Source organism: Athene cunicularia (genome assembly GCF_003259725.1).
Source record: "Athene cunicularia isolate RWA chromosome 15 unlocalized genomic scaffold, athCun1 chr15_part1, whole genome shotgun sequence".
Taxonomy (NCBI): Eukaryota; Metazoa; Chordata; class Aves; order Strigiformes; family Strigidae; genus Athene; species Athene cunicularia.
In genome coordinates, this window is record NW_020799121.1 from 10,175,104 (window position 1) to 10,198,983 (window position 23,880).

At 36.6% G+C, this 23,880-nt stretch overlaps 1 protein-coding gene across 22 annotated transcripts in view; it reads left to right on the top strand.

Moving 5' to 3' along the window:
• The window catches only part of RIMBP2 (RIMS binding protein 2), a 114,254-nt gene that overhangs the window by 31,374 nt on the left and 59,000 nt on the right, over positions 1-23,880 (top strand). For 6 of the 22 annotated variants that reach the window (XR_003399518.1, XM_026859588.1, XM_026859589.1 and 3 more), the window contains exons 1-3: positions 8,253-8,284; positions 14,686-14,775; positions 19,989-20,111. Coding sequence is in view for 16 of the 22 variants with exons in the window: in XM_026859588.1 (XP_026715389.1) it covers positions 8,267-8,284; positions 14,686-14,775; positions 19,989-20,111 (231 nt within the window). In the remaining 6 variants the exon portion in view is untranslated. Of the gene's footprint in view, positions 1-1,285; positions 1,374-8,250; positions 8,285-14,685; positions 14,776-19,988; positions 20,112-23,880 lie in introns of those variants that run through there. The other 16 variants (XM_026859586.1, XM_026859591.1, XM_026859593.1 and 13 more) reach the window with 6 other exon arrangements.

Consider the following 23,880-nt stretch of genomic DNA (forward strand, 5'->3'; position numbering starts at 1 on the left):
GTATCTGCCACAACAATTGATTTTTAGGAACTGAAAAAATTAAATATGACAAGCCCTAAAGCTAAATATTATTAACATTGTAATTATTTTCTTTTTGATCTTTAATTCAGCATGAGAAATTTTCCACACTTAATTCTGTGAAGTGGAATACTATATTCCAGTAGTAGTAGTAATCCTTTACATTGTCCCACCATTTTCAAAGATTTCCTCGAGTAGCGTTATTTTAACTGTCCAGAGTTTAGTTTTGTTTTTTAATTTCCCCTCTATATATCATTCAAGTCAAGATTTATTTTCATTCGGTTCACAAATAAGAAATATCCTGCATCATTGTTCCTCCCCTTTTCATTTCTCTCCTTAAGTAAGATTATTTGCTAATCAGCTGGTATTTTATGCTGAAGATGAATTCTGTGCTCTGATTAGACTCTTCCTGGTTGGTTTCCTTAATGATTTTCAGACAGGAGCTGTTCTCAGGTTGTTTATATTTTAAATCTAAACCATCAGCAAATGTACAAATCACAACAACACCGATTGTGTATGTTTTTGAGGAGGAAATAAAATAGTGTGAGTTTTATATGAAGTGACAGCAAGAAAGAGATTTTTCAAAGCTCTATTCGAGATATGAGTACTGCACACATTAAAAAGGTTTTATGGGCAAAGAGAAATTGAATTTTCTAGTGCTCAGATTGTTTTGAGTGACATAAGGCGAAATCCTCTTGCAGTCTCTGTAAGTATTTTACACATCACATTTAATAAATATGAAAGTAGTAAAAACATAAACTCTGTGCTTCCCTAATGTGTCAGGATTTTATCTTGGAAACAACTATGAATAAACTTTGGTTATTTAAAGGAATACAAATAAGTCCCAGAATGTCCCCGTCTAGTTCAGGGATATAGAAACTGCATGAAAGCTTACAGAATATTTCTGTTCAGCCTCAACCAGTTAATTATTGACTTTTAAAGAATAAACCAAAATGTAAATATTTACTGATGTTACAGATCACAAAGAGCTTCCTTGCCTCAGGTACTCAAGGAAGCAAGACGCCGAGCATGGCTTGCCAGCCTTCCTTGTATAAATAATACTAATCATACCAAATTGCCCGTTCTAATGTGGTTTTGCCTCATCTCATGTGGTGGCTGCGAGGTGTCAGGCGCAAGAAGGCCCTCCCCTGGAACAGCCCCCGGGGGAGTGATGTTCGCTTTCCAGGCAGTGGCTAAAAGGTCAGCTTGAGCTAGTAAGGAAGATTAATTTTAATTTAAGACTATGATGCGGTCCAGATTGAATGAGCAGAAAGAAACTCTGACTCTTTCTGTTTGCCTGTGTCATTAAGGAGGGAAGATGGATGCGGTTGCGTATGTACAGGACTGCTCTCTGAGTAAGTGGGGCTGAAATACATTTCATTGCTGCCACATGTAACTCTAAGTAACAAAATAAAGGTTTAAAACATAGGGTTATATACACCTAATTAGTCATGTTGAAGCAAATTTAAGATTAATTGGAGATTCCAAATAATATGTTTGCTAAAAAAGCCAAGAACTAGGTCTGATTGCAACTTTAACGCAGATTTCTAGCTGATGATTTTCTACCCTGTTGAAAGCAGTCAGGTCTCTGTTTGGATTTGTGTCAGAGTTTAATGAAGGCAAAAATACGAGGGGGTTCGGATAAATTGCTTCAATATTCCACTTCTGTTAAGCAGTAAGTTCCTTGCCTGAATTATGGCCTCGGTGATTTAGTTTTCTTTTGGTTTTATACTAAACAGAATAGTATATAAGTATCTTCCTGGCAGCATTAATTATATTTAGGAAAGGGAAGGTAAGGAAAAGTAACATTGCAAGTATACTGTTTGTATTTTGTGTTGTTTCTTATGATATTTTAACACAGAGTGTTTTGTCTATGTTCTGCTCTCTTCAAAAATGCCTGGAAAATTGCCCTTACAAACTACAGATATGTGGAGTAGATTTATGACAGCAAAATAAAATGCTGTGGTAATTCTTAAAGGCTTAAATATTCGTATGTTTGTGTAGAATGTGATACACAGGAGGATTTTTGTGTTAGTATTAGTCTCTGACTCTGCTTTCATATTGCTGTTCAGTGCCAGTCAAATGATCTAAGACCGCATTTCCAAAGTGTTCCTTGCTGGTGACTGCCCCAGGTTTTGAGGGATGTCTACGACCAGCAGAGAATCCAAAATCAACAAACGCTTTTTGGTCTTAATTACTGAGTTTCTCTTTGTGAAAAACACATATCATGTATTTCTCCAGGGCTTACTGCACAAACTGTTGACATCCTCAGCATGTATGTATATCAATATATATATATGTGTTATTCTCGAGTTGATACTGCTCTCGTCCTCTCCATTTGCACTTTGTCTAATAACCTTTCTTATTGTCATTTTTGTAACTCCAAGCTGCAAAGTGTCTTCAAGCAGTCACTGTTTAAAAACTGTAAAGCTACTTTCCTTTTTTTCTGTATGCAGAGGATTTCTTGCCTCCAAAATTATATATTAATTAGACTTGATTCTAACCTTTCTTTTGTCTTATGCTTTAAAAATAAAACATAATTATGTACGGACTTTCTTCTAATTGGGTAGTGTCTGATACAGAGTTTGGTGCGTTGCTGACATTCAAGGTTGAACTAAAGTTCAAGTAATACAATAATGACATATAATTTTTTTAAAAAAATAATTTTTGGTGAATTCTAGTATTTGCTATCTATTGTATTTCTCCTTGATGTCCTTGTGACAGGACTTGATATGATATTGAGTAGAAGGATAGCAAACAACATTGCTTTAGTTAGGTGATAGAGCCATCTTCTCTATTTTGGTGCTTAAGGATGACTGCACAGTTCACTCACTGCTTACCCAAGGACTGTGAGTTATGAATAAATTTCAAATTCTGACTGGCAGGCTGTTTAAGCTCATTGTTTTGTGATGCATTTTTTCCTGAGAATCCTTAGAAAAATAGGATGTTTAAGTTCTCATACCTGTAAATACACATAATAAAACTATTAAGCATTGTTAAAATCATTACATTTGTTAAATGGATGGAGAAAATTATCTGTATTGTTTAGAACAAACTATGTAGCCCTTTCAGATTTTATGTTGTCGTATGTAAGAAATCCCATATGGTTCCAATTTTTTCAAATTTTGTTGAAAAGGGTTTGAAATCGGCTTTAATTAATAGAATATGATATCTACGTGGTGATTTCCCATTGAGAGCCCTGAAGATGAAAAGAAAGCTTTGTGACTTACCTGCATGTTTGTTCTCCCTAAGGAAGGAATGCAAAGTGTTTTTCTGATCTTTGTAAATAGTAATTCAATGTTTTGAAGTGGGCACTTAGTTGTAGAAAATTTTAGTTTGGGAAAATTTGATTGGACCGTGGAAGGACCAAGTATGGTTTTGTACAGCTTTTCTTAAAAAATCATGCAAGAAAAGCAGTGGCCCATAGTACTTTGTTTTGGTTAACTCATATATTTCTTTAGTGTTTATATATACTATTTTAGCTTAACAGAAGGTGAAAATTGATTGTACAGTCTTACTTGAAGGCTGTAATATTATTTGTTCTGAAAACAGAACTTCTGGAGCATGAAGAGCTGTTTTTGAATGATGCTTCTGGCATCTAACACTTAAAATTATTCAGCATATTTTTCTTGTATCTGTCTTGAAATGAAAACTTCTGTTTTCAAGTCACTTATCATTTTTAAAAATTGTGATAAGCTTTTCACAGGGATTTCCAAAATTATGCAACTTACCAGTACACATTTCTTCCAATAAAATTGAGACAACTGAGTGATTACTAATGTCACCAGAGTTCACATGTTTTTTTAACATTTGCCTCTCTAAATATGTTGCTTAAAAATATACCAATCTATGAAAACACATTTAGCTTGTTGAGCTTTAGTTGATGTTATGCTTAGGTTCAGTACATTTCATCCTTTTTCAGTGCCACAGGACTGAGTTTTTCACCTGCTGGGGCATGACGTTACCATGACAACAGTTGATCTTGTTTGCTATTCTGTCCTCTTTGTGCACGACAAAAAGGAAAGCTTTTTGAGAAATATTTGTGAAATCTGGCCTAAGTAATTGCATTTTAATTATTAGTGCAATAGAACAAAGAAATGGATTGTTCTATTTCAGTAAGAATAAGAAATTTCTATTCTAAGAAATAACACAGTGAAGTTGACAATTTAATCAAAGTTGACAAGATCTCTCCATGAGCTAGTCCTGTATAAAGGTGTCTGCAACTGGTGTGTTTGCAGAATACTAACATACATGGTCTTTAGAAGATTCTATAAGGTATTCTGCTGAGGCACCTGCAAGTTCACATTGCTGTTCAGCACTCTCTTGCCATTCACCAGTCTTCTGTCTCAGTTCTGTTGATCTGGAAATGGAAACCTTAATTCCTTAGTAGATAATTGAATAGATCCTTTCTGTAGCAACCTTATCCCTAATGAGCTCCAGTGGTGATCAGAACAACTTGGTTCATGTTTTTTAGCTGATGTACTTCGTTCTGCCACGAGTCAAACCGAAGTAAGTGGAAAATGCGGATGGCAAGTTCTTTATGAATTATTACAAAGTGCAAGTGGAAATTCATGCATGTGTAGAAACCACTAAAACCCTGATATCCATTTCAACTGTTTTAAAATATTTGGTGGCATTTGGTTTGCTCTACAAAAATAAGTTAGATCTTTGGCACATCCACTGGACTCAAGGCAAAAGAACAATTTACTACCAGTTGGAGATGTGGAACAAAAAGTATACAATATGATGCTAAAATAAAAAGAAAATATTTGTTAAGGGGGCAGTAGGGAGTGTCCCCTACAGACCGCACCTGCTTGATACGAGCATTCTAATGGGGTTAATGGTTATGCCATACTGTGTTTCCTTTGTGCCTTTATTCAAGACTATGGACCTTGTTCACTCCTTTCTCCCCTAGCAATGGCTAATTCTTCCTTCCCTTGGGTAAGTTCTCCCTGAAGAAACAAGGACTGTGCCATGTGAAATGGGAATTAGACCGTCTGTCTCAGATACACAGATTAATTTTTTGTGTTGAGAAGTGAACGTAAGAATAATTGAAAGAAAAACCCCTGAATGAACATTGATTTTTTTTGCTTCAGCCCACAAATTAAATTGATTAACTTTCTAATACTCTCCAAGGGGAAAACACTGATGTAATACTAAGTTTAAGATTAACTCACAGCTAAAGGTTGCAGAAATGTATTTTTGTTGCATCTTTGCTTATGTTTATGTTCCCATCAGCTGGATGTTATTTGAAAGGTGGAACACAAATGTGCTTTTTAAAGGAAATACGAAGTAGCAGTTTGGCTAACTCAAGGTGAGGGGGTATCTTGAGGAGGGCAGCCTTGAACACAAGCCAAAGTACATTGGATAGGTGCTCCGGGTGGTTGAATTAGGAACAGCTGTGTTGTCAGTGGTAGAATTACTTTGGTACAAGGCTTGTATTAAAACTTATGCCTATCAAAATAATTTTTATATAGTCACTGATGAAATCCTTATCAATATTACATAATTTTAGTAATTTGAACAGCCTTAGACAAAGTATTACAGTGTTAACATACATAAATAACTCATTATTGATGAGAATTGACTCTTCGTTATCCCTTTTTTTTTTCTTTGATGTTCATAGGCCTAAAATTACCTTGAATTGCTTCTTCAGTTGTCAGCTATACATTTGTATACTACTCTTCCACAACAAGAATATGTATGATTTTTTCATTAAGGAATTAAGCAGCTATCCAATAATAACATTTCTTTACAAATGCTGAGAAAGTTTTAAAAGATGATACTGAAAACATAAGTTACACAATTGCTGTCTTTGCTTGTTTGGGGTAGCGTTTGATACTTTCTGCAGAAGTTAACAAGGAAAAAATAATGCTACCTACTGCCAGTTAGAGGCTTCATTCCATCTGTGGTGTGAACTGAAAGTGTGCAAAGACATTTGGTCTTTTGGTTTTGAGTATAGAGTCTAGTTGATGCATTCCACATACGTCATAGAGGAAGCAAGGCATCATAAAACATAATAAACAAACATAACAGCAAATGCTAAATAATGTTATCATGGGGAATGTCTGAGGTTTTGCTGTCTTCATGATTGCTTCCTTCAGACATGGTAGATATACACTCAAAAAGTAATGTCTTGAATAGAACTTGCATATTTGGTAATCCATTCTAAACAGCTGCAGCTAGAATGTCTGCTGAGTTATTTATTCATGAGTATGGATGCTATAATAAAACCATTGCACTTAGATCTAAAGTTATTGCTTTACCCATTTTTATTAAAAGAGATGAGAGGGTCTTGTCACGTTCATATGTGCCACGGGTGAAGAAGATGGAGAGTGTGATGCACAATTTTCAGTGATGGCCACAGTCTGAGCAGCGGTAGATCAAATATGGTTACATGTGATTTTAAAATAGGGGAATCTTCCAGAAGTTCAGGTAAACCTGATGTTGATCTGTCCTTTTCCTCTCTGATCCTTCAAAACATGGCCTTGTCCTGTCAATCAGTGTTCTCATGGAGGTGACAGATTTGAGGTGGTAGAAAAGATGGTGTGGACAAGTTATGAGAAACAGTTACGTGAAAAGTAACAAAACAAAAGGAGTGTGAATGAAACGAGTTAGTACCACAAAAGCTTGTTATCATAAGAATCTTACTGAAGTGAAAAATAATGCAATCCATTAATTGTTTGTGCCTCTTCCATAACATCTGGTCCTGGTTGCTGCAGTGCCAAGACGCTGGTGATTTCCAAGGCCAATAAACTGCTACAGTCGCTGCGTTCCTTATTTAGCAGTGTGTTTTAAGTACTATTTTTATGTAGTGTTTCTCATGCTAAATTCAGCCTACTGATTAGAGGGGTAAAACTGCATTTGTTTTCCTTTATTAGAACAAAGTATCATTTGCATGGAGAAGTTCCTATTTTTAAAATGAAGGAGGTCAAATTGTGAAGTGATTTTATTTAAAATGCAAGCATTTCTGAGTAGATCTTCCTTTATCTTAAGAGTGGTAGAGGAAAAAATTTACACATGGCTGCTAATATTCTCTGTAGAAATTCCTTACTTTTTAAATGTTAACATAATAATATGCCTGACTGCTTCCCTGTAATACTTGCTAACATGTGCCTCATCATGACAATGAAGAGGAAGAATCAAATGGAAATAGTAAATTCAGTTTTATTATTTTCCATTGCATTTCATAGTTTTCTACTAACTTATAATATGTAATTTATTATTTATTTTTTATTTATTATATTAACTTTCTAACTCTCAAAGTTGGTAACTGTGAAATCCATTACTGGATAGACTTGTACCCTTCATGGGATGGGGAGGGGACATTCAGCATCATCTTTAAGTCATCTTTCTTTGATCCCACTTTTATCTTACCAGTATGCATCCAGAGCTGTCAGATGTCATGGAAGGAGTGTTAAAACATTAACTAACAGTAACAGAACAACATCTCTTGTAAAAGCTGGGGTTTTTTTCTGCTTGCTTCCGGTTCCACTTGATTCAGTGCTATATTACAGAGTGATCAGAATTATGCAGGACAGCCTGTATTTTTCTTGCATCATCCACATGCTAACTGCAAAGAGAAAGTCACAAGTGTTTTAATGGCAGCTTGTTGCACAGGCTGTGCCTCTCAGTCTAGCTCTGTTAGCTTGTCCATGTTGAGGTTCTTAAATAGTTCTACTGTGTACTATTCAGGATGAGTCAGCTTTGCCTTTAAAATCTGTCTCTTACAAGAAGAAAAAAATGAATCGGTGGTGATGAACCTGACCTTAGAAGTGAGTCATTTACAGGGCAAAAATATATGAGAAAAGATCAGAAGGTTCTTCATTTTTCCTTTTTAAGTACCTGTAGACAAGAGGTTTTCACTTTTTTCTTGGATTAATCTTATTTATGTAGCATCAAAATAGGGAACTACGACAGATTATAATCAGAGTGTTCAAATGCAGTCATTCCAGGTTACTGGCAGAAATAAGTCTCAGAGAAAAAGAGCTGCAAATAAATGGTGTATAATATTTTTTTCAACAAAAATAATTGATGGATGAGCAAACTAGCACACAGGGCAACAGATGCCTTTCTCCAGGCAATGTAGAACCTTGTTACCCAGACAGAGGTGTCAGATTGTATTAAATCTACAGAAGTCATCCTCCTACCATGAATTTTTACAGTCAGTCCTCATATCCGTAGGAGAATTTTTACTTTTGCTCTGTTACGAACACACAGTTTTGCTTTCATTTCTCCATTTTAAAAAATGCAACTGATATATAAGGTAACGCAGTTTATATTTAATGTATTTTATTTTTAATGTTTCATGGATGTTTGTTAATCATCTCATGTTTTGTGAAGTGTGTGCTGGTGTGTGAGCCTTTAAATCTGTGTAATGCTCTGGGCACCCCTTTAAAAATAGCACACAGCAGGACGGCTTGTGTTTGCATAGGTTTGGGTGGGCTGTCAATTTTCTGATTCCGTTTACTTCGCAGATTCTGAAAAGATCATCCTTAGTGTTATTTTCTTAAACCAAAATGCCTCTCTGAGCTGAGAATGCCTAAAGCATTCCTTACATCCAGCAGCAAGTATCCTTGCTGTTTGGAATTTTGTCTGACAAGCTAGACATTTCCGATTCTTTTTGCAAATTGTGCTACTTATGGTCCTGACATGAATGCAGCTTGACTGACATACCACCACATATGTAATATACGTAAGTATGCTTTATGCTTCTTGTATTTAACTTGGTAAAAAAGCTTAAGCAGGAGCAATCTAAGCTCTTCCGTGCAACTTCTGCCTACATACTTTAGAAAAGGTTTGGGGTTGGTTTGTTCTGTAGCTAGCTGATGTTAATCTGTGACAATACTGTCAGTGTTTTCTGGGGGAAGGTGAAATAGTTCTTCATACAGCTTCTAATGCTTCCTTTCTTATCATTAATTTTCCACATACATTACTCTGTAAAATTTTTGGATGTATGCTAGACTAGTAATTAAATTGCTTCAAGCCTTCTTTAAGTGGGTATTGTGTAACATCATCATTAGAAAGGAGGTGGCAGACTGTTCAACTAATAACTGAAACCCAAAGTCAAGACTCTGGAGACTGGTGAGGAGCTTTTTGGGAAGTATGTAGTACTTCTCACTTGCACATTAGTCGTAACATTTCATCAGCATTTGCCGTTATACTGTGTCTTGGACTAACTGTCTTGATTAGTTCTTAATCTTTACTCTACTTGTCTTTATTAACAGCTGCAGTGGATTGATTTGCAGAGGTTAAATGGTAGACCTCATTTGACTCTACTAAAATCTTGCTTCTTAGGCACAATTAAATTGTCAAAATTGTTACATACAGTGAATAAATGAAGAACAGGGGAGAGGGCAGCAGGTGAAAAAAGGACAAAACTCTCATTAAATTTTTAAAAATAAGTGAAAAGCTATTTGCATTAAAATATAGAAAGAATGAGGGAAGAGTTCACAGTAACGCTTTCCACAAGTTTGGTTTTTGGACTGGTACCATTTTGTTGTCAACAAGTTTAAAAATCTCAATCATGTCCAGCTCCAAAATGAATTGCAAAATCCCACAAAATCTCCTCTTAGTTCCAAGCAATAACAGAGCGGTGCCTCTTTGCACGTTCCCTTTAGAATTTGGTAGACTTTTTAAATTGAGGGTGGGGAAGTCTGTAGCAGAGAATCCCTAGCATTAACAGGCAAGCTGGAGGCATGAAGCACATATCCAGCCTATTGCCCCTAAGTCTGTCGTTTGTGATGGGCGCCCTATGTATTCACTGACCTCCTCTTTCTGTTGACTTGGAGGTTCTGTTTGGAATTGGCAGTTGTAAAAGCTCAAGTGAGAAGTGTTGCCCTGTTGTTAAAGCAATCAGTGCTAGCTGCCAAGTAAATGGAAAAATATTTATTTCAGTATAGCATTTTAAGGAAGCATAGCCTTCATGTGTGAGAAGCTGGGGTTTTCAAAAGGCATCTGTCTCCCTTAAAATGTGTTGGAAGTTTCAAAGCTCTTTCAGGAACCAACCATAAAATCCTAATGAAGACAACTCACAACATAGTAAAATGATAATCAAATGTGTGGGATTTCTCCCTAAATGAAAAACGTTTTGTGTGCCACTCTGGCCCCAGTCAAATGGGCATGGGCACAATGGTGATATGACAGCACTTTGGAGAAGACCGGCCATAAACTGGTGACTTTCAGAGACTGACTGTGGGACAATAAGAATTTATAGCAGAAATGTGAGTTTTCTGGTTTGTACATGGAAGAAAACAGTAAAAATGTCGTTTTCCTCTATATTAATTCAATTCTATTTAATATATGGATTGTCTATTGGATGGAGTTTAGTTCTGAGATAGCTGCAGTTAATTTTAGTCTTTTTTTGTTGAAGATTTATATTTAACTAAACTGGAAAATATTGAGGTGGATATTGTTAAGGGACCATATCCCTGAAGTCAATGGGTTAGACAGAAAATCACAAACTTCAATGATGCATGACTATAATTTGCAAAAATCCAAGTGGTGTTTTACAGCCACAAGAGAAGAGGGAATGGTGAGAAGGTGTATAATGAGTACTGTAAGTGTGTTTCTCCAGTTATTCCAGTTAGCATCTGGAAACAGTCAACACTGGACAAACTGGTCATGAGGAATTTTGAGGGAGAACATAACTGTTTGTTGAAGTACTACTTACGTCTACTACACAGAAACGAGCTTGTGTTCCCCTTTGGGCAACAGCATGTGCTGCTTCAATAACCACATCATGGGTTACTTTCAGCGATATGACTGATAATACTGTGCAGTAGCTAAACTACTGCAGCGGAATCTACCAGAATTCTCTGTAGGGGCCCCTGTTGTCGGGGTTCATTATTGTTGACTCAAGTCAACAAATTGAAAATAATATTGTGTGATTTTCTGAGTAGATAGTAATTGTGACTTGGATCATTTCCTGAAGACTGTCACGAATGAAAATATTAACACCGTAATGATTTAGCAGCAAATCAAGATTTATTAATGACTAGCAGCACTTAATCATTAACCAATTTAAGGATTTACAAGGTAATTCAATAAAATATGATTAAAACACTAACTTAAATACAGATTCAAAAATGACAAGATTTGCACTAACGATATGATACCCTAAATCAATACATATATAGATGTATATTCACAAGCACAAGACGTACAAACATACAGACAGACAAAAAGCATTTGGATTCAGTGAAATATGTATGTACTCACACTCCTGAAAATGCCTAAACACGTTATTAGATAGAGGAAGATGGGTGAAAGACAAGCTAGTCAGAGTTAAAATTTCCCTTTTCTCAAGTTTAGAGTAAATACTCATGATGCATTGGCATTCCTCATCGGGTGATAATTGAGACTCGAGGGGATCGACTTTGCCCTGGGCAGAGAACCTGTAGGTTCTCACAGCAGATGGTGCCTGGGAGATTGGATACCTGAGAGGTGTCCCAGCTCAGGGGAGAGGCTGGTCCCAGGCCCGCTGTGATCCCGGAGGGCTCAGAGGGTCTCACCTGGGGTCACTATTTATAGGGTCCAAGATAAGTGACTTTTGACAGGTACTTTTCTTATTCTGGCCCAGCTTGAGTGATGAAATATTCTGGTGTTTTCCACCAGTTGCACAGGCCAAGAGCGTGCAGTTCTGTTATTGTTCTCCCTTAACCATGTCCGAGGTACAGATGTATCAAGCTGTCAGGAGGTGATGGACTGTTATAACCATTCCCAAGTAATAAGGACAGCAGGAGCCAGGCTCATCCAAGGGGCTCCTTAACGCTCTGGTTAGCTGCCATTTGCAGTTTGTACCCCCCTAGACTGGTGTGTGCCCCAGGAGGGGGTTGGAATCACACCAAGCACTGAGAGGCCCACCAAAGAGTGGGGGGAGGAATCACACCACCTCAAAGACATAGCCCAGTACGGGAAGTTGGCTAAAATTTGCAAAACTTTTGTTCAGTTTCTGACTTTTACCACGTTATTGCTCTGAGACCTTTGATGAGTCATTTATTCTTAGTTCCTTAATGCATTTTCTGAGAGCAAGCTATCTAAATATTGTAAGTGTACATGCATTTATGTCACTTCTGAACACACTGATGTTATATATAAATATATTCTTATTGCAAATACTGCCAGTGGAGATTCTGCACCTGAATTTTCATTGCTGGGTCTCTATTTGTGTGTTTTTTAGGTTAGAACTGTTCCAGTAATTCCTGCTACTGTTTCAGGCGATTCTTGATCTTTACTGATTTAGTTGGGATGAAGAACATAGATGGGCTTTATCCTGGCAATTGAGAAATAATACTGAGAGAAATTGCCACTGTGATGAACAGAGATATATGTGAAAAGAAATGGGTTTATGACTAAGGACCAATGAAAGTGGGATAGTTACCACCCTACTTCTATTTATCCTTGCAAATAACATGATAAAATATATTTTCTTCAGGTAGGACTAACAGCCAGCCCAGTTGCTGTACCATCTCTCATACACTGTTTTCCATTCTGGAGAATTTAAGTAGGATGTGAAAGATGCTGGCTTAGATTGCCATGAATTACTCCTCCCCTCCTCTCCCTTCCCCCCCCCATTTTTGCTTGAATTCCTTTTAATAACATTATTAAAACCTGGTAACTCATTGTCTCTTGTTCCCCATTAAAGTCAGCTGAGCAGACTGATCTCTTAATGTCAAATCTGGCCTGACAAAAGCCTGCAGCTGTAAGGGTTTCAGAGCAGGTAGTGTAGCTTGTTTTTCCCTTGTAAACTGCAGAATAGACACAGCAGTGCTTTACAAGTGACTTTCAGCAATTAATAGGACACAGTGAGTTATTTGCATACTCAAGGAACTGCTCTGTGCAGTTTGTTCGTATTATAAAAATATTTACTGATTTAATTCACACCTTTGAAAATGCAACATAAGCTAAGAATTTCTCATTTTGGCCCTCAGAACTGTCTAGCATCTCACAGAGCCTGACTGCCACTTTAATTGCACCCTGAACAACAGATTTAACAGACTTAAGAATATGTAATTGCTGAGCTCCTTATGTGTGAGATGATAGGTATATCTGCGATCAGAAGACTGAACATTCTGCAGTTTGTCAGTTTAGTTCTGTGCAGTAGCACTTAACGCTTAGTCAAGAGAGCAGCTTCCCATAGATGATGACATGTTCTGATGTTGTACAATGATGGTGCTGTAAAATGTCATTACTTTAGCTGAACCGATTTTCACTTTATGTTCAAATTTAATGATCAGACTGGCATTCCAGGTGTGGACAGAAATGCAATATCTTCTCCAGAATTAACCAATATGTTAAAATCACTGTTATCAGAATGGCCTTTTCTGGGTGGAATGTTTTATAAAACTGACATTTTAATCTCATTTTCTATTAAAAAAAAATCACATGATCATACTATCGGTTTAGCTGACCCTATCAATTTTGAACCCAGTGGTTAATTCCAATTAGATTTGGATGTCACATCTTTTTAGATATTAACTAAGTAGCCATTAGGCAGAAGTCTGTAAGCTTCACTAGTTCTGATCCTCAGGGAATGAAGCTTAGCAAACAATTTATATAAACAGTTTAACAATTTTTCTTAAGACCTCAGTAGAATTAGTAGAGAAATCTGCTGATAGTATGGATTTTAGTGGTGCAAAATCATAAATCATTTCAAACCACTCAAAAGTGGGCCCAGTTTTGCTCACCTTAGTATAGTTTTTGGCAAATACAGCCAATGTTTTCCAAAGATAATGTATGATGCACACTGTAAAATGGAAAGATTACGGGTTGCCCAGCATGACTGATAACAACTTTCATAAGGAACTGAATTTACCATTTAATCTCAGACAACTACCTTTGTGAACTGGTGAGAAAAATTTGTCAGAAATATCAGAAGATGCTGCTGTTTTGTATTTTGATTTGTGTGACCTGACTTAAAGGCATTTCCACCTCTCTTGTTTGACCTTTGACTGTATATTTGAATTTCATTTACTTTTCCTTTTTTCTTCCTTACAGTGCTGTCTAAATAAATAAAAATACATTCCTGAGGCTGTAATTAATACCTCGATCTTCAGGCATGCTTACCTTTTGACTTCCAGCTGCATTTCTGACTTGCCTGCCACTGTAGTACATAGATGCTCTTCCCAGATTTCAAAAATGTTTGTATTAGAATGTGTATATATACATCTATTATAAATAGATATATATTATAAGTAAAATGAAATATGTGAACATAAAAATGTGTACATGAGTATACATTCCAGTTGTTGGCTTTTGCCTCCAAAAAAAAGACCTAATTTTGATACTTTTTTTCTGGCAGCCAAGCCTCTTTCTCTTCCCAGGTCTAAGTGAGGCAGCCGGGTTTGAGCTCTTTGTTACATCACAGGGAGACGTTTTATTGTTATTTTTATAGGCACCAGGCCTGTGTAGTCAGGTCATCTCTCTTTGCTTGCACATCTTTAATCAGATCATCTACTAAAAACATGTGGGTTTACGATAGAGCCAACTGTAATTGCAAGCTAATCTGCAGCTTCTGCACCTTCAGTGCCTTTGGCTTTCTGCCTGATATTGCTCTTAATAGTTTGTTAATACCAAATAATACAAAAACATTGCTTCCTTAAGCACTTAATAGGATGTACTGTAATGGAGATAAGTGGTCTGTAACGCTCTTTACTTGTGTTTCAGGAAAATGAACTGAAGGATGCTGTGCAAGAAAAGAATCGCCTGAGCCTTCAGTATGCAAGTGTGTCCCACAAAGCACTGCAATATGACCAGGTAACATCAGGAGCACAGATCTCATACATCCATTTGTTACAGAAATCAAGCTGCAGAGCGGGTAAAAGTGAATCGTCTAGTCTTTTTTGTCTGATTTACATGCTTCTACTTGAGAACATAAAATATTTTAATTAAAAATAAATTACAAAAATTTAATTTAGGAACAAATGTTATTTTCAAGCGAAAATGTAAGACACACTGATAGACTTTAGAGAGTCTTTAGACTTCAGAGTCATCATTCCTGTGATGCATATTTTCATAGTATTCTAAATTGGTATTAGGCTTTGGTAAAAGACTTTTTTGGTGATTTTGATGAGACTTGATTGAAAACTTATTTTCTTTTTCTGAAAATACTGGTAGAAATAATTGCTGTCTAGGAGGCTTTTTTCCTATCCTTCCACATTTTTTCTTTTCATTTTTAAATTTCTCAATAAAATGTTGAAAAGCTTTTATCCAGCAGCAAACGTCCAAACTTCTATTTAGCAGTTATTTCCCCTGTAGCATGGCACATGACACAGTCTCAGCTATTCCATGTCCTGATATAAAAAGTATTTTAATAATAAGCATTTTTCTTCAATTCTTTTTTTGTGCCGGGACAGAAAATTTCTCACTACAGCGTGTTTATATCTATGGCAAATACTGCATGGCGTGACTAGCATGGGAGGAGAGGCTGATGTGCCTTACCTCACCACATATGAATTCAGTGGAAGAAACATCATGAACCAGCCACTTCACAGGGCTACGTTTAGCTAAAAATAAAACTCCAATCTGGGATTTCTACAGGGCTTAAGTGAGTTGCTCGGCAACCTCATTCATATCAGAAGAGCTGTAACTCACATAGGCTCCGATGAAAGCCCATCCTCAAAGCTTGCAAAACAGTGGTAGCTGCATGCTTTGGTGTCTCTGACGTGCATGTGTCATAGAGTAGCCCAGTGCTTAATTTCCAAACCAAAGGGGTCTGGTTAAATCCATGAGACAATGCAAATGATTAAAATTTTGAGATGGCTATGCATGTACTCTACATTTTGTGTGTAGCACCTGGTATTGAAGCAGACCTGAAATTTCCTGTTGCTGAGGAATTTAAATTGTTTATATATAAAAAAGACAGTGTAATAATACTTTATGATAGGAAAAAGCTATGTGTATCATAGCATCACTTAATTTTATTCATCCATCTGTCTAGAATTTCTCCCTTTCCTAATGTTTTTCTCTTTATGGTTTACACATTACCTTTACTCTTTACTTCACAAGGCACATAAAGTCTTAGACAGCTTTATATTTTAGCTGACACAGGAATAGCATGCAGCATTAATGCAGTGAAGGCTCAGTACACTGGCGATACTAAAAATGTTAACCCTCTTACTATCAGAAAGTGAAGAATTCTGCAGTTAATAATGCTTCACTGCAGGTAATGTTTGTCTCTTACTATAGTGAAGAGCTTGAGGTACATTGGAATACAGTAAAAGCAGTTTAAAATACAAAGGTAAAATGTCAACCTTTGACACATTAGACACTAAGTAATAAAATTGCCTTTTGCTATTATAGTGTCGCAATTTGTCATACTATGGGTGTTTGTTTCTGCAAATACGTTAAACACTGTGAAAGGCACATCGTAACAATTCTGGATGCCCGCGCTACTAATTTAAGGGTTTTCCTTCTTGTGTAACAGGTTTTCTGAGGGAATTGCTCAGATTTTTCTGTTTGTTTGGGTTTTTTTATCACACACAATGACGTTGAGGATAGATTGTGCAGTTTAGACTCCATTTTGTAATTCAGAAACTGTGAAACTACACAACTTTGGACGGAGAGGTAGGAGCAGAATTCTGGCAGAATTAGGGCTCAGCCCTGAAGGGGAAAACCTGCCTAAAATATTTTTTTTTTCACCCTTGAGAGCTGGCCTGAAAACCAGGCCAACTTTATCCAAGCAAATGGGGCTGGGGGAGTGTTTATGCATTCTGTTACGTAGCATGCATAAAACCACTGCTCATTTTTGCACAAAGTAGTTGCTAAAATTTGACTCTTCAAGGGAGTAGGAATGAAGCTGACCACCCTTAATTCCACAAAATAAAGCTAAAATTGTACATAACTTGCATGATTTAGTTTTGGTATTCTGCATAAGAGAAACGAAGTTGCATTCCTGGAGTGGAAGACTTGTGAAAAGATTTTGTGTCCTTAGGAGTTCTACAATACTGAGCTCTGACTTATTTTCCTGATCATCTGAATATATATGGACTAATGATTTTATTTAAAAACAGAACAGGCATAATATATCCAGAATTTACTTCCACACTAACTGAAATTATATCATTTTCATGGTAGTTTCTGAATAATGTTTTCTGAACAATGCCAGTTGTTTGAGAAATTGGCAAGTCTCTGGAGTCTAGGATTAAGGCAGATGGTGACTTATAAGGCTGATGGAGCTTTTCCCCAATGAAATAAACTTCCATTTTGTTTTGGTGTGATAGTTTTCAATAGCTAGTTTCTGTTTAAGTGTTTAGCAGTATTCTAGCCTTCATAGCTGACTCAAATGAGGGTGCATTTATAAGTGTGAAGGCATGGGATGAAAATTAAATTGCTCTGAACAGAGAAACATTACAGATCAAAATGTTCCCTGTATGTTTGACGGCACTCTATTTAGGTCAACCGTTTTTGCCACTGGGAACGTTGATGTTTTGATGTGCTCTGTGGGTAATTCAGGTTCATGTATATCCCATATGTTCTTGAACAGCCTGCTTGGAGAGAGCATTAAATTCACATTTAAGAACAAATGTCATCTAACCAAACAAACAAAAAAGTAAATGATAGACTCATCAAGTTTTATGCTGCCTTATGGGTTATATAAATGTGTATATCACAGCATTCTAGTGATATACAGTCTTCAGAGGGGAAAGTCCTGGCAAGAATGCCCTGTAGAAATATTAAAAGTCGTCGGTGTGGCTGGAATTAATGAGAGTAATTATCAGAAGGTGGTTGGTAGATTTGGTTGTGTTTCTTTCTAACCTGCAAAATGAAAATATACACAGAAGTTTGTTTGAAAGCTGATCTGCCAAAAGAGACAGTAGAGAAATTATCAGAAACATTTGTGTGTTCCTAAACTTTCACTAATTTAGGTATGCACTTAAAGATCACAAATGAAAGATCTTGAGATGTAGAAAATATCTACAGTTCTACCTGTCTCTAATTCTTCTCTTTCCAAAAGGACATTAGCAGCCTGATAGGTACTGTTTGTTCTGATAGCCCTGTCACTGCAGCAGGAAAAACCACACTGAAGAAAAGTGCTGTGCCTGCTGGCTCCCAAAAATTATTCAGACTATGATGACTACTGAGTTTTAGAAAATTCTTTGTAAAGGTAGTCCGTTTGTGTCAATTGTTTTAGAGAAAGGGAAAACTAAAGCTTGAGGAAAATAACCTTTTCTTGAAACTTGTTCAAAATATCGTCCTTTATTCATCCTCGGAAAATTAACTGAGAATCACAGACAATAACAAATTGCATTGTTGATAGTGATACCTCATTGCTTTCTTTTTCCACTTTGTTATTCTTCAACAGTCTACACTGGCTGATCTGAGCAATGAAATACAATACAAAGGATGCAGGCAGTTAATAGATTCTGAGAATCCATTGTTTAATAGTTTCCTTAGTTATAAAGAAATGAGGGAAGAGGAAAAGAAAAAGTGCACCAAAAAAACCCTCCCGAGGTTGACAATAATTGCATCAGTTCTTGTGGAAAACATGGTTTGTTCCATTTTTCTCTCTCTTTTTTCTACTCCACTGCACTCTAAAGAGGCCTCTTGCAGAGATGAATACGAGGGCTGGCTGCAACCATTTAGATTGTTTGGTCCATGGCAAAATTTGTAAGTTAACAAACTGGAGCCAGAAGGCAAACAGAAAGGCTGAATCAGCTTCCAAAACATCGCTTTAGAAAATGTCCAGGTGATATCCATGTCAGAGATTGCTTAATGCCCTTCATGTTTAAAACAAAACAAAAACAAAAACAAACAAACAAAAAAAATGCAGTAATTAAATTGAAAAAAAAACCCAACTTGTCACTTCCTTAACTGAAGTCAGAAGGAAACATTGCACCACGATTAAAGCCTGTGCCATATCCCAGTGCTTTGTACAGCTTTGCCTTTCCTTAGTCAATAATCCTGCCAGCATTGTGTTTATGCTTCTGCACTGTGTTGCAGTTAACAAAGGTTCTTCTTAGAACCTTGTTCTCTAAAAATATTGTGGCTCTTTCTTTTGCTTTCTTACCTTCTATCAACATTACAGGGAAGTGGAAATATTATGTGAACATTAGGTAGTTTTTTTACCCAGATGTTTATTGCTGGTGGGTTTTCATTTTTCATGAACAATTGCAGGTTTTGATATGGCACAAGCTGTAACAACCCTATTGTTATACATCAATGTAGGACATAAAGTTATAAAATGATCCGAGATAAGAAATCAAATTTTCAGCTGATCTGAACTGAAGAAGAAACTTTTATGTGACAAGATGAAATAGTTTAATATTGTATTTTCCTATTTTCTGTGTTTATGAAGTAGTCACTATCACTGATGATTCACAAAACCCTGTATAAAAAGACTTAGTCATACTGAAACAGTTAAGCTAGCACCAAGTAAATTAAATAGGAAAACAAACCCAACTTGATGAGAATCTGATCCTTTAAAAATCTTCTGTTTGCAAATATTTTAAGGGAGAGCAGGGGTTTTGTTGCAGAAGAATACCTATTTTTGAATTGTAGAGACACTGATTTCAAATGTTATCACAGGCTGGTTGTGTATATTGAGTTTATTCTGTGGTCAGTTTACTCTAAAGAATAGTCCAGAAAAATGTACATGTGAGTTATATTTCTATATATACATTAGATCTCTGTCTCTTTAAATAGCAGACCCATCTCTGATGCCCCTGAGATCCAGAGAAATTAGGAATTGTTTGGTTGTAATTTATTTTGTGCGTTATATAGTATATTTATTTAAATTGGCGTAACTACAGTTTGGTTGCCAGATTGTAGTCCTTGTCAAAAGAAAATGTGCTTCATGCATACAAATGAGACACACACAATTTCCTCAGTGAACATTCCCTTCCATTTTTTATGCTTCTTTCCTATTTTCTTTGAACTGTTTTTCTTTTTTCCATTTTAACGGGCAGAAATGTTTGTGTCAGTTATAGTTTTCCGCTGTTTGGGCAATAATCACATTCTGTTTTTTCTAGGTAAAAGCAGACTATGACCATCTTAGAGAAACCCTTCTCAGAGTGACCAAAGAGCGAGATTTGGCTGTAAAGGGAAAACACCAGCTCCAAGCCAAGCTGGAGAACTTAGAGCAGGTCCTAAAGGTATGTATAATGCTCTAGCACTCCAGTACCTCTACTGCTTGTTTAATATTCCTGATGTTCATTCAGTGAGTCACAGAAGCAGAAGTGCACTGAAAACTAGGGGACTGAGTGCCCCTATTAGTTATGATAAAACATATGGAATACAGTAGACTAAGTACCTACAAGGGATCTCAAACTATTGGAGGAGAGACATCTTTAGAGATCTTTATAAATAATTGGACATAGGTTTTCACTATACAGTTATTGGAGGTAAGTCAAGATGAGAAGAAAAGGATGAGAAGTGACCATGCTGATGAAGGAAATAGAAACAACCGCCAAGATATTTTGCTTTAAAGAGATATATCTGCTGGTCTAATGTGATGCAAAATGTTACTGTGGCCTTGTGAAACAAGCTGTTGGTACCAGCACGTACTGCCTGTGCAGAGTGCCTCCCACTGTCAGGACAGGTTGCAAAAGCTGCTATTGTTTTATTAGAGAGGTCTTGTTTAAAAAGAATTATAGTGCCTGGTACATAAACACTTTTAATGTGCTTCTAGAGAAGCTTAATACGCTGCTTCTAGTCATGCTTTTCTAGATACACAGTTATTTTCACATCATCAGTTTGTTGCTTCCTTTTCAACTTAGAAAAATTCAATAATGCATTTTGAATTGTAAGTGTATTCTTCAGTAGAGGTTTCACTGTATAGTTGAAGATGATGTCCTCCTTGTGTTTTCCTGGTTATTCTGCATAATGCCATGGGACAAACTGATTCTATGAAATAGTGGAGTTCACCAGGTGAGTCTAACAGAGACGAGATCTAGCTGAGCTGATGGGGTAGAATAACAGTAAAATTCAGTTGGAAAATGGAATCAGCCAAGAGATTATTACTTGCCAGCTAGTTCAGGGGGCAATAATTTGTGTATGTTGAAACAAATTGCAGAAAAAGTTCTAGTGGTGTGAAGGAAACTGCTTTGCTAGGCAACAGCCAAATTCCCGAAATGTCGTTGATTAAATAAAGATGGAAATCAGTAACTTGATAACCCGAACCTGATAGATGGATCAGGAGGAATGGAGAAAGGTCTGAAAGGTCCATTACAGCCAGTGGGCTGGTGTCCAATGAGATGGGGTAGAGGCTGCCAGTGGAAGGAAGCATGTGATCTGATGGAAACACAAACTGGTGTGAATGGGCCACTGTTCCCAGTGAAAATATGGAAGTTGTGATGTGGAAAACTGCCACTAGAATATGCCTTAAAGAGACTTAAGCAATTAAGATCATTAAATAGAAAAAAAAAAATAAACAAAGAAAAACATCATAGAATTACAGCTGTTTTCATCAGTGAAGGAACTGCACTGGTGAGGACTACAGTAAGAATTCTTGAGAGAGAAAACACTTGTAAACACTTGTCTGTCATTCAGACCATTCAAAAAAGATAAGGATGTGTTTGTCTGATTAGAATGGAGCATTGATACAGTGCTGAAACTTTTTTGACAGACTGCTAAAGAGCTGCTTGTTTTTCATCTTCTTAAGCCCAAAGTTTTCCTTTTTCAAACCACTGAAGTGGCTAGTAAAGGAGGAATGGATGTCCTTGAGAGTAGGAGGAGATGGAAATGAAAATAAGTGGTTTGAGATGTGAAATTTCAAGCAAGACTCTTCTTTGCCGAATGTTTTAGTAATACTAAGTGGCTTCAGCCAATGCTTGTTATAAGTACAATCACTTATTTAAAAATGGATTTGTTAATGATTTTGACTTGTATCAGACTCACTCTAAAAGGGGAAAAATAGTTTTGCTGTTGGCTGCATCAGAATAGATCTGGGCTTTTGGAGATGATTATAGTGATGAAAATGGATACCTCTCTGAATTTTGAGAATGATAGATTTCGGTTTTGCCTTGTTGCGTTGCTAATACATTGTTGAAACTCTCTCTCAAGCTTTATTTGAGGAGGAGGAGAAAGTTTTTCAGCTACAGATGGAAATAAAAGGTGGTTATAAGTTATGCTGAGCCTCCAAAATACTGTGGGGTTATCAAAAGTAAGCTGGCTGCTCCATAAACAATCTTATTCCAGCAGTGTCTGGAAACTTGAGCTGTTGGAATCACATATTAGGCAATGCCAAGAGGAGTTAACTGTTGTGTGTATTGTTGTGCAGTGAATTATCAATGTCCTATTTACCAGTCAATAGGTAGCACTGATGGAATAAATCTAGACTCATGTGCAAATAAGAAATACATCTACTGGGAAAGGAAAATGAAACCGCTTCATTAAATAGAAGAGTGACACACTGTTATCTGTCTTTAGACCAACACAACTTTCCCCAGGTACAAGTAGGAAGTTTTTCCCTAGCAATGGAAAATAATTTACTTTTCCTGTTATTTCCTTCCTTTTTTTTCTGGGGAATACAAAACTGACCATTCTAGAGACGTTTATTACTAATTTGCTATTTTACTGTGAGCCATGTGCTAGTAACTACAGAAAGTAGGATCAACACCTAGAAGCTATTTCAACAGATACGGCTTGCCTGTGCTCTCTATATAATGATTGTGGGATTTCAGCTTGATAGCTGCAGAAATTCACTTCTTCAAGGAGCACAGAGTAGAAAGATAGGAGGGAAAAATGTCTAGAAAAGGAATTAACTGTGAATTCATGGCTCATAAAACAGCTTAGGTTTAGACTTTGCTTTAAGTAAATTTGCATTAAGTCTCATTTTATCAAATCAAAATACAAATTGTTTTCTTCTGGACTGTTCAGATTTTGGTTTTGCTAGGCTTGTATGGTTTTGAACACTAGAAACTCCTCTACCAACGGACTGTGTTTTATGCTCTTAAAACAAATTAAAGAATGTACTTTATTCTTTGGCCATACCAAAAAATATTTATTTTGCCGCTCTTTAATTAGGTTATCTACTGGCATTTGTTTAATGATTCCTCCAAATTTCTTCTGTAGAAGAGCTGAATCTGGCTATTTGACTTATTTCACTTAACTTCTACTGCACTAATATTTCTTAAGGACGTGGGAGAATCATTTTGTAAATCTCACTGTCCTGCTTAAGAACTCTCTCACTGAAACAAAAATTTTCTGGTGGATATAGAGATCCTGGCTTTTCACATTCAATAGTTCTCTTTCTTGAGCAGAACCCTTCTGATCTGGCAGACTACCTTGAACAGGCTTGAAACCGTAAATCTCCTTATGAGCACTAAACCATGCCCAGGCAGATGCAGTTAATTGTGTATTTCATGTGTGTCCTCATATGCTCGGGAAATTAGTAGTCTGAAAAAATGGTTTGCAGCTTTCCAACCATTGGAAACTTTTGAGAAATACTTAGCCTAGTTTCCCTGTCAAAAGAGAAATTCAGTTTCTCTTTTGAGAAATTGAGAATGTATCAACAAAGCAGAAAAGGGAAGATGAAGAACTGCTGAATTAGCTAACTTCTGAGAATCTTCACAGTGCCTCTCACATAGAGCAGTTCTGATTTTCTGATGTGTTCAGCCAGCTTTTCTCATTCATTCCACTGTAATGGTGCCCACCCATCTGCAAGTGCAGATGACAAGTCTTTGAGAAGAGTGCTCGGGTGAGAATTAAATTTGCTCCCCATTCAGCATCACGTATGAGATCTGTCTCATAAACAAGGCTTTAGTACTTGAAAGCCATTTGAGTTTGTTCTACCATTAACCAGTTGCACACTTTAAAACTGTAAAAGTCACTGCTATAAGAAAGAATGGGTTTCTTTGTTTTGTTTGCAGCTGTAGGTAATGTAGTGTACCCACTGAAACGGCTGGAGCTAGGATGGGCTGT